At 31.9% G+C, this 11,666-nt stretch overlaps 1 protein-coding gene across 1 annotated transcript in view; it reads right to left on the bottom strand.

Annotated features, from left to right (window-relative positions):
- Positions 1–6,060, bottom strand: part of LOC111458449 (homeobox protein knotted-1-like 6) — a 7,586-nt gene extending 1,526 nt beyond the window's left edge. The window contains exons 1-4 of the mRNA XM_023101135.1: positions 6,040–6,060; positions 4,879–5,252; positions 4,171–4,290; positions 3,939–4,074 (exon numbers count right to left, since the gene is read on the bottom strand). Of these exons, the coding sequence (XP_022956903.1) occupies positions 3,939–4,074; positions 4,171–4,290; positions 4,879–5,190 (568 nt within the window). The 5' untranslated portion in view covers positions 5,191–5,252; positions 6,040–6,060. The remainder of the gene's footprint in view (positions 1–3,938; positions 4,075–4,170; positions 4,291–4,878; positions 5,253–6,039) is intronic.
- Between the last annotated feature and the right edge of the window lie 5,606 nt (positions 6,061–11,666).

The following is an 11,666-nucleotide window of genomic DNA, read 5'->3' as shown; positions in this document are numbered from 1 at the left end:
GGGGGGGGGGGGGGGGGGGGGGCGTGAAGAACTCACTGTCAGAATAGACAAGACTGAACGGCGACATAAATCCACTTTCTGCAATGACCCACGAGAGCTTCGAGGTTAATAAGAACCTCCTCCCTCTCTCGACGATATCCCATGAGCAGTACTGCAATGCCCCCCCACCACATGGTGTGGCGAAGTTCTCTTTAACCAGAAAGTGACCCTTAACCCATTTCCTTACTCCTGGCTAATGCCCAGCCACAGCCAGGAACAAAGCACATGGTAGTTGTTAGTTGATAGTGAATTAAATGACCACCCTTTTAAGACCACTTGCTAGTTTCAAACTTTCAAACATCACAACATATCTGGAGGGGGGTGTGCGATTCTTTCGTGTCAAGAACGTGAGAATCCCACCTGGTTAGCGAAACTATTCTGATCCAACCCTGACTTTCCTTTCTCATCTCTTGGCTAGTTAGCTGATTCTGCTCAGACAAAGTAAAAAAGCCGGTGATGGGCACCAACTTCAATCCTAGTGTAAGAAAGAAAAAGGGGCCCCCCCAAAGGGGGAAAGATAAAGCAACGGGTATAAGTGAGGGTGGGCACTGTAAACGCTAGCTACCCAGTGAGGAAGGGACACGTGTCGTACACATCATCCTCACAAATAACACGGTAGAGTACTTGCCGATATAAGTGACAACCACTAACCAGCTGGGAGTGAATAATAAGTGCGTGGGTAAGAGAGGGCACCAAAAGCACCTTCGCAGCGAAAACTGCGGGAGTACATGTGACAGTATGGAAACCTCGACCACCCGCTCAACCCGGGCTTTTCACTAAACTTTTCACACTTTTTTTTTTCCCTAACTTTTTTTTTTCCCCTTCTTTCCTCTCCCAGACAAACTTTTTCAATTTTCATAGCGGGCCATGCCATTACCCAGAACTTATTTTCCTCCACGAACGCTGTCCTTTCTTCCTCAAACTTCTTACTCCTGGATAAAAATAGAGATCAAGCAAAACAAGCCATGAAAACTATAATGGTGATTGGAAAACCCTTCTGATGGAAGGTCATGAAAAACACATGTAAGAAACAAACAGCTTCGTTCTTTCTAGTAGCACAGAAAAGTAAGTAACCACCTAGCACTCACCCCTACAGACCCTAGTTTAAAGGCCCATCTTATTCTTCTTCATCAGAAAAGCACAGATCTAATTACTAGCGGTTATATTACACTTGGAACATTAGAGTTCATTTGCAAAGAACTCTGCTGTGTACCATAGGGGTTCCGATAACTACAATGTGAGGCTTCACTGTAACCAGTAGATAAACTATGGAAACCAAAATAGTAAGAAGATAACTACACTGCATCACAAGTAAGCTAGATATGCAACCAATATGTAATCATTATTCATGCCTTTACATAAAATTTTAATTTATCCAGAGAAAGATGATCATTAATTAGCTGGTGGTTCCAGACAAATCAATGCAGTAACTCACTGTCCATAAAAAAACATAGTGATTTTGTATGATGAACACAGCTAGACCATCGCCTTTATATTCGGGTTGTAGAAGTGGAAACCCAAACAAAAATGGACATGTTGATGAAAGACAATAAATTTTCTGGAATAATTTCTGCTAACTAAGACCACTTTCCTATAATCAAAATTATGGCCTAGCTTGCTCCTAACACAAACCTATCTATCAATGATGATCTGGATGAGGATGGAAAAGCATTACGACAAGATAATACAAAGGAAATTCCTTACAAATTGAAAGGAAGCCCAAAGAGAGTGCAATAATGTAGTTAGAAAATAAGCCAAATAATTCAGGCCAAATCCTTGTTGTCCTCTTGAGATGCAAAAATTTTGCATAAAAATGAGCCAGCAAGATACCACCGTTTGGGCACGTGAATATATGCCCATACGAAATCCAAATGGAAATCTGCCAACGGTCGCATGACCAAAGAGACTTTAATATAAGTGATTATATATGAGAAAGCATATAAAGGACTCGCTAAAGCTCTCGTGCTAAGACAATCTGAACACGAGGCTGTTTTTTTAATAAGGATAACCTCACACCTGAAAAGTTAATTTGTACTTCCAAAGTAAATTAAAAATAATAGTTGCCAACCATTATCTTTGATATACAAGCTTTTCTTTTTAAGTTCACTCATTTTTTAAATTATCACATTTAACCTTTAAAGCCTGACATGCCCATTCCCATAAGTTGCATGTCAGGGAAAACACAAAGCAAGTCACTGATATTCTTTAATAATGAGGTTTTTCCTACCTGGGGATTGAAATTATATGAACTAATCAAGTTTCAAGACGATATTACTGCAACTTCACTTTATCGGTAGTCAGCAGCCCAAGCGACAAGTCCCAAGGTTCATTTACTCATTTCCCACATCTTACATGCACCACTCATAATCCATTGAATTTAGAAATTGTAATAAAGATATCTTCGACAAGTATTATCAGAGCTATCACAATCAAACTAAGCCAATATCCATTATATATCTTAAGAAAGAATCAGCATATAATACGGACATATATATGTAACACTCAAATGATTATCACACAAACGCAATGAGTTTGCTGTTTGGGTGAGAATTATCCATTTCTATTCTCTTAATGGCATCCTTTTTTGCCAAAAAAAAAAAATCTACAATAGTGATAAATTCAAGAAATTATTATTGGAACAAATATTGTGGGTCACGGACAAATGGCTTTTAGGCCGTCTATACAAATACTGAAAGATTAACTCAAAATCAACTTCTAACCCGAATACATATGATTTAATCCTTTCCACTAGAATTGTAATATTATATTTGGTATGATACACTAATTATTCTCAGCTGAGCCAAAAATTTCAGAAATAAAAAAATCACTTATAAACCAACGAAAAAGTTACTAACATGGAGAATCGTAGATACTAAAACCTCAAACATTTAAGGACACATAACTACACTAATAATGATAGACAAATGGCATATATGGATATTAACATGAACACATTGATAGGTTTACAAAGACATGTCATACAAGAATTAAAAGACAAGACACGATAGATTTAGACCGCCTGTATTTAGGACCAAAGAATTAAAACCTACCCTTTTTGTTTATAATTATATAAAGAGAATTAGGACTAGTTGAAAAGAAGAGACCATATTAACATGAGATGCATATAAAATTGAACCTTTTACTAAGGATTTTTCATTTTTTCATTTTTTATTTTACTAGAGGACAGTAATGGGAAAACAATAATAATTAATACCATACGCCAAATCATATTACTATTTCCAATGTCGTCACACTGAACTCTGAAATGTCAAAATCAGAATCTCTAACACGGAAAAAGTTCACATCCAGGTTTTATTTTTATTCTATTATTAATTTTTTGGCCATGTAACATGAAAAACTAAAAAAGAAAATTAAAAAAAAAACGAGGAAAAGGAAACAAACACAACAAACAAGATAGATGAGCAGCCGCAGTTAAATCAAAGCAAAATATAATAATTAGAACTCTAAATTATTAGAAAACACTATTTGGAAGCTTCATTATTGCACTTGAAGATTTCCAATATGATCAATAAAGAATCACCATTCAACGTACAATTAACAAGGTCGTAATCCAAAAACAGCGCCTGTAGATGAGAGTTGCAGTCAAATATAGTTCCTAGGGTTTCGCTGTTCCTTTGTATTATTGGTTGTTAAGACCTTGGATTTTCCAATCAGCAATAAGACTAAATAAAAAAGAGAACAATAATTCCACACCATTCCTCCAAAGTAATCTTAAGAATTCCTTATTTTTTTGGGGTCATTTCCTTAACACCCATGCGGGCAACGGCAATAAAAATATAATTAGTTAAATTTAATTCACAAAATAAAACCAAACAATCAACTAGCATTTGAAACGGGGAATAGTAATCAAAGAGGATTAGAAATTAAACAATACAGACCGGAATGGCTTCTGGAGAAGGCGCCAGTGCAGAGGCTACTAAGTTGCAGTTCGATCTTGTTCAAGAATGTAGTTGCTTCGTCGAAAGGCCTTTTGAGATCTGATTTATACTTCACCAACATATCGCAGTACGTTTCCTAAAAACAAGACTCATAAAATTAACAAAAAAAAAAACAAAATAGAGATTTCGATTTGTCAATGGACAAGGAGAAGGAGAAGGACGAAGAAGTAACCATGAATTCATCAAGCTCAGGATCTGCGCCTAAGCACGTGGTGACAGCGTGACGGTTACAAAGGTCGGTTTCTTGACGGATTCCCTCTAACAAATGTGCAATCTCTGGAGGCGCCCCTACCTGCGCAAAGTAACCCGCATCTCATTATACACGCGAGAATCAGTTTGTTACAAAAAGAAATAATCCCCCACGGACTTCAAACGCCTCGATATCATACAATAATCAACCTAACAAATTCTCCAATCATTACTTCAACAGAAAATAAACAAATTCGGAATCATAATCGATCATCTCGCAGTTTTCCCCCTTTCTAACCAAATTCGAAATCGGGTAAGCATAATCTTGTTCTTCTTTAAGACGTTTGAAGCTTAAAAGAAAGAGAAAATTGGAGGAGACAAAAACTGAACCCTCGGCAGGTCTAAAACCCAGAAAGAAATCGTTCTAGTAAATAGCCAAATCCCCTCTATCCTAGTTAATTATTTCTTCGTTGACAGTGTCTACGGAAGCATTTAAAGGCGAGAAAGCTTTTTGTTCTCTGGTTATAAAACAAAAGAGAGCAAAATAATAATATTAATTAAGAAATAGGGAGAGAGGATAAGGATTCAGGATTTTATGAAGGTGTCTGTGTTAAACCACAGTGTGAGAAGTGGATCGCCTGCTTTTATTTTTGTTCTCTGGTTCACAGAGAAATAGAGCCTAGGGGTTCACCTTTTGGCAGTCAATATAGGCGTCGAGTAAACGAGGATAAGTAGGATGAGAAGAAATTTTCGCTTTGATCACGTTCACCATATCTTCTTCACCTTGAATTTCCGGCGTGATCGATACTGCTTCAGCTTCCGAAATCGCGGACGCCGCCGCCGAAAGCAAATCGTTGGATCCAAACACCGGAATCCGATCACGAAACGCTCCAGAGCTCACTAAAAGACTCTGATAATCCGGCGGAAAAATCAGATTCTCCGGCGACATCAACGCCTTATCCGAATACTCCGCCCTGGACTGCAACCCGTACATTTCTTCCATAGTAGCAGTATACCTTATTGAAGGCGCAAACAAATACAAAAGCTAGAGAGAGAGAGAGAGAGAAATCGTGGGAGGATGTGTATGAGATGATCAACTGGAAATTAAAACAAGGAAACGAAATAATCGGCAGAGGAATAATAGGAAGAGATTGAACAGAAAGAAAGAAGATGGAGTTTGCCGGAATTGGGAGTGGCAGAGAAGAATTGCAGGTGTTCTCGAGTAGTGTGTTTTTCCGAAGAACAAACAACGAATAAGATGCTTAGGTTGGCTCCGCACTGTGCAAGAGCTTAGACGAAAGAGAGAAACTAGCCACTTTTTTTTTTCTTCTGGACTCCACCTTTCCTTTAAAAAAAATAAATAATTAAATAATAATCAGCACTTGCCAATTTAAATATTAAAAAAAAATAAAAAATCATCCATTATTTTTTTCACCTACCTAAATATTTTCCGAACCCTTAAAAAAAATTAATAAATTCCTATATTTTTTAATTTTAATCTTAAATCCTCAATAATATGTCTTCTTATAATTTTTTTAATAATTAATATAATATTATTAATTAAAAAAATTATAAATCAAATTTAAAATTTTAATAGAAAAATTTTCCAAAGATTTTCCGATCCAATTCCTACAATATTAAAGTTCCTAAATTTAAGTCTCTGATTATTGTACCTTCGTCAATTAAACCCTTTAGATTTAAAGCATTTATTGAGATATTTTTTTTAGTATAATGTTTTATTGGAGGTTTTAATATATTTTTGTTGTTTTATGAAAATATGGGAAATATAATGTGCGTAAAAATAATTCAAAATTTAAAATATTATTTATTGGTTGCATTATTTGAGAGAAGAAGAGAGAGAGAGAGAGGGACATGCAGACATGTGTATGCATTTTCTTTGAACTCGTAGTTGTCCTCACAGTATGGACCTTTTTAAAGCAATTCCGTATGGTTATCCAATTACAATAAATATATATATCAATTTTAATTTTAATTCTTAGCACTAAATTAATAAAAACATCATTAAAAAAAATCCTTAAATTTTCCAAAATTTTCAATAATACCCTTAGATTTTAAGAAAATCTAAAAAAATACGTTTACATTTTAAAATGTATACAATATATTAAATACTTAGTTTTTTAAAAAAATACTATTTTAATTTTCAAAAGTTTTTTAAATATGTTTTTGAATTTTTAAAGTTTCATCGTTAATTTAAAAACTTCGTTTCAAAAATATTCATTAACTTTCAAGAATAACATTAAAATATTTATATAATAATCTATAAGGTGTCACACAGGATTTTTGTTCGTATATAGATAGTAATAAGTTATTTTTAAATTTTAATGGGTAAGTTTAATAATATTTTTAAATTATAATAAAAAATTCAATTTTATTTCTAAAACAAAATACTCATGGTTTCAATAAAAAATAATAATAAAAATAACTAGCTTTTAAGTGTTTTTTTTTTCAGAGTTTTTTTTTTAAAGCTTATATATTTTTTTAAAGGTTGTGTTTAGGTGTACTTTTTAGTCGAAATTTAGATTATATTTATTAATTTAGCTAATTTTGATCCTTTGTTAATTTAGCATATTGTATTTAAAATTCAAATTGGCTGAATTTCCGTCAGCAAACTCTTTAAAAATAAAAAGAAAAAAAGAAAACAGTTGTCCTCGTCAATCAAATTAAAAAAAAAAAAAACATATCTATAAAGTTATAATTGTGTTATAAGCTATGTCCTGGGGCCAACTAAAAAATAAAAGGACAAAAATGGCAAAATCTGTTCATGCAATTAATTTCAGAAATAACATGCGTCACTGATCAAATTCTGTAAATTAAAGTATCAATTAAATTATTATTCTTTGATTATAGAATTAAGTTTTCATTTAACACTTAATTAAAAATTTTAAATAACAACCAGAAATATATTTTTTTAATGTTGAGATGGGCATATTTAGTAAATAAATAAAATAAAATAATGAGGAAAACTATAATGGTCTCTTTCCAATAATCTTTCTCGATCGTATTTAAGTATGACAACAAAATTGGTATTTTCAAATTTATTTATATTATAAAGCTGCTTTATTCCATTTCATAAAAACAAAAGGTTCGGTTTCTTTTTGGTTTGGTTAAATAACTAATAAGATCGAATTGTCGAGTGTAAATTACAATTTTATCCCCTAAGATGTATGTGTTGTGTATTGATAGATGATTGAATTTAATCCATTAATACACATAAATTTCATTAAAAACTATAAAAAATAAAATCGTTAAAACTTTTTTAAAAGGTTCAAAAATATCATTTTATTATCTTATTTATGTAACGGTTAATACGACTTTTAAAATGTACCATAAACTCCTATATATATATATATATATATATATATATAATCTATCGAGGGTAAGTTTAGTATCTTTTTAAATAAAATAAAAATAAAAAAGTTTGAAGATGACCTTTAAAATAAAATGAAGATAGAGGATTTTTCTTTGAGTTTATGTTATTTTAAAATTTCTATCAATGTTTTTAAACATAGTATTAAAATTAATTAAAAATTTTAATTTTTTCAATTTATGATGAATAATTTGTTCCACTCACTACTCAATTCTTAATATATATATATAGATATTATTTTTAAAAATATTTAATAAATATTTGAAGTTTTATTGTGGAGTTATATTATTTAACATTTAAAAGAAAACATGTACGAGACATAATATTTACTGTCATAAATTTTAATAAATATTTGAAGTTTTATTTTGTTTTTAACGTGGAGTTTTATTATTTAACATTTAAAAAGGAACATGTAGGGATTGATTAGACACAATATTTACTATCGTAAATTTTAAATTACTTGTCCAGTTAATTATAAATGACTAATAAAATGAATTTTTTGTGGGGGCTTTTACTTATTTATATTTTAGAAAACGTTATAATTTAAAATAAAAGGAATTTAGGAATGCGAAAAAAAATATTCGAAAAATACCTTTTTACACGGTGGCCGACATGATTCTGGTAATGTGATAGGCGAGGGCCGACAAAACCCCAAGTTGATCACCTCCTCCGAATTAATTAAACTTAAAAATAAAAATTAAATTAAATTAAAAAAAAAAAAGCTAAAGAAGCTCCACCAATGCTACTGTAGGTACTCGGTGGTGGGCTCCACAGAGCATAAACCGTCTGATTAGGGTAGTGGTGGGGACCACAGGCGAGTTACAGTGGGGTGCGAAGTAGAGAATGAGCGGCACGTTTGGAAAAGGATGGGAGAAAAAGTGGAGGGGTTTCCAAGTTTGTTGGTAGGGTCTTTCTATTTTAAAAAAATAATAAAATAAAATATTGCTGACTAATTCAACCTTTTCATATAACGATTGATTGATTGATTGATCGATCCGTCGGTTTTAGGGCAAGTAAAAACAAATCCTGCGTGAAGAACCATGTCGTTTTCTGGCAAACCCTAGGCTTACTTAACTGGTTAAACTCACAGACTACTACTACTACAGTTTTTGAGTTTCAAATCAAACCTGCACCATTCGATCGTCCCTTCTCATCGACTTCCCTCTTGATCTGGGCTTCCATCCGACGGCTGAGAATTCGCGAAGAAGAATGGCCTGAAACTCAGACATAGTCCACAGAAAATCTCATTGGCTTGAAGGAACAATAGGCTGTGTCTTTGTGTTTATATAGAGAGAAGAAAAAGGTGAGGAATTTGACCACAATTAGTGGTGGGTTTAAACTTTTTTTTTTTTTTAAGAAAATTAATAATTATATGACAAATGTAACTCGAAAATGTTATTTCATAGTCTATAACATTTTTAAGGGCGTATAAAACTCTCTTTTAACATACGCTTTTTAAAATCGTAAGCCTGACGTCAATATCTACTAATTGTGGGCTTGAGTTGTAACAAATGGTATTATAGTCACGTACCAAATTTCAAAAAGATTGGATAGTAAGATCTTACATTAGTTGAGAAGGAGAACTAAAATTTTTTATAAGGGCGTGGAAATCCCTATCTAAGAGATTGTAACGAGCAATAAAGGTGGGCTTAAGCTATTAATATAAATATACTCCGAATTTATTAATATAAATATATTATTTAATTAAAAGATTGGACATACAGAATTGATGCTTGCTTAGCCTCATCACAATAGCTAAATTAGTATAATAATCATTATAATTATCCTTGATTAGTTAATTGCTTCTTAGTCAACCATACACGTGCCCTTAGTATTGTAAATTTGCATGAATTTAACATAGGGATTACAACGATGATCGTGTTTAAATAGCCACGATAGTTATAATTAGAATATTTAATTCACTTAATATCCTAATTTTTATTAATTTACACGTGTTCCAAAAACCACCCTTATTAGTGAAAGAGGGTTTTGAATTGAACAATGTTTAACACGACTTTTAATGGAGATTAGGTGGAGATTACAACCCACTAAGTTCCGATTTGTCGGTTCAAAAATCTTCAAATCACAAATCTTGGTCGCGGAATAATATATAATCACCTTTTATCTCTATATTATTAAGCTTTTAATTAACAGGAAGAGGACAAGTCAGACACCTACGTGGCAACTCAAACACAGCGACATGTCGTTTTCATTTGATACCTCCTCATCAATTAAACCAACTAACCTCCATTGAATTTGACATTTAAATTAAAAAAGAAAACAACAACCCACGTGTTTCGATGTGATTGGTTCCGGATCTGTAGCTTCAAACCACCGAGATGACAAGGTATGAGAGAGTCAACAAACCGGTCACGTGCACTAGACGCTGTTTGGTAGTTCCTTTTTATCCTCCAATAAAACATGCTTAAATAAACAATTAATTAAAAGAACGCACTTTATATTAGATACTGGACTGGGCTCGGCCCAGCCCACCTTGTAAACTTTTTTTTAATAAATAAATAAATAAATAAAAAGGAGCTGATACAAAGCCTGGTCAAAAAGCAAGGTTCCAGGATTCGCTTGATAATAATAATAATAATAATAATGTTATTAGAGGGTATAATATATTCCATTTACCCATTTTTACATTATTTATTTACGGAAAATTTACCAATATTAAATATATATTTTTAATTGTTTCACTAAATATTAATGACGTATTAATAAATCTTGAGGTAGGTTTGGGCCTTTGGATTCAAATCCAGCCACGTGGCTTTTATGGGCTGGACTTATCAGCGAACAAAGTTTGTGGGCCTCGTGATTTTATAAGGCCCATGTTCTTTTTTAAATTAATTTATTTATTTATTTTCATTGGGTTCAACGAATTTTAAATTAATAAATACGGGGAGAAGTTTGAAAGGCCTACCTGTAATTAATATTAATAAATAATACAGGTGGATCCTACATGTAGGATTTGATTCAGCAGCCCCACCAATTTTAAAGAAATACGTGGAGAAATTAGAAAATACTATTCATAATTATTATTATTATTATTATTATCAATAAATAATGCTGGGAGAGCCCACAGCTACTATATTGATAGTTTGAAGATAGAATAGATATTAATTACTATATAGACTAATATTAACCAAACAAAAGAAAAACAAAAAAAGCAGAGCGATCTTAAATCAAATATTTAATATCGTGTTGAATAAGTGAGATATGGTTGGAAAATTTAACTAAGAATAATGTTATTTTACCATGAATGGATATTTAAATTAATATATCTTACAATCATTATAAATAACATTTATTGGCGTCAACAAATGTAAGTAACTATTCGTTTTAAAGTGAGGGTGAGGGTTAATAGTACATAGGGGTCTAATTTTATCTGACATATAACCGAATTAATGAATTATTTAGAAATGATATTTTAGAGTGAATGGATGTTGAAATTAATATATCTTACCATCATTATATATAGCATTCACTGGCGTCAACAAATGTCAATAACTATTAGTTTTAAAGAGAGGGTCGATGGTACGTAGGGGTGTATATGGTCCGGATTGGATGATTTTTTTGACCCAATCCAAAAGTTCGGGTTGGTTGAATTGGTAACCCAACCCAACTCGAAACTTTTGCCCATAAACTCGAAACTAAACCGATTCAGTTTTGGTTCAGAAAAAATGGACCAAACCCTACCCGAAATGCTAATCCAACCCAACCCAACTCTTATAATTTGAATTAGGTTAGTTCGGGTCGTCGGGTTGTCGAGTTGAATGTACACCCCTAATGGTACATATAAAAGAATTGACCCATGTAACTAAATTAATAAATATATTCATGTGTAGTTTCTATCAAAAAAAAAAAAAAAATCTTTAATATCTATAAAATTTTAAGAATATATATTTTTCTATATATATATTTTATTGTTTAGGGATATTATTAATATATATATATATATATTTAATATTGTTTTTTAAGAAAAAATAATTTAGCCAATTTTATTGTTTAGGGATATTATTAATTTATATATATTTTTAATTTAATATTGTTTTTTAAGAAAAAATAATCTAGCCAATAATTAAAGC

The sequence above is a fragment of the Cucurbita moschata genome, unplaced genomic scaffold, assembly GCF_002738365.1.
Source record: "Cucurbita moschata cultivar Rifu unplaced genomic scaffold, Cmos_1.0 Cmo_Scf00021, whole genome shotgun sequence".
Taxonomy (NCBI): domain Eukaryota; kingdom Viridiplantae; phylum Streptophyta; class Magnoliopsida; order Cucurbitales; family Cucurbitaceae; genus Cucurbita; species Cucurbita moschata.
Note: the sequence above shows the minus strand (reverse complement) of the source record. Positions and strands in the feature narration are given on the sequence as shown.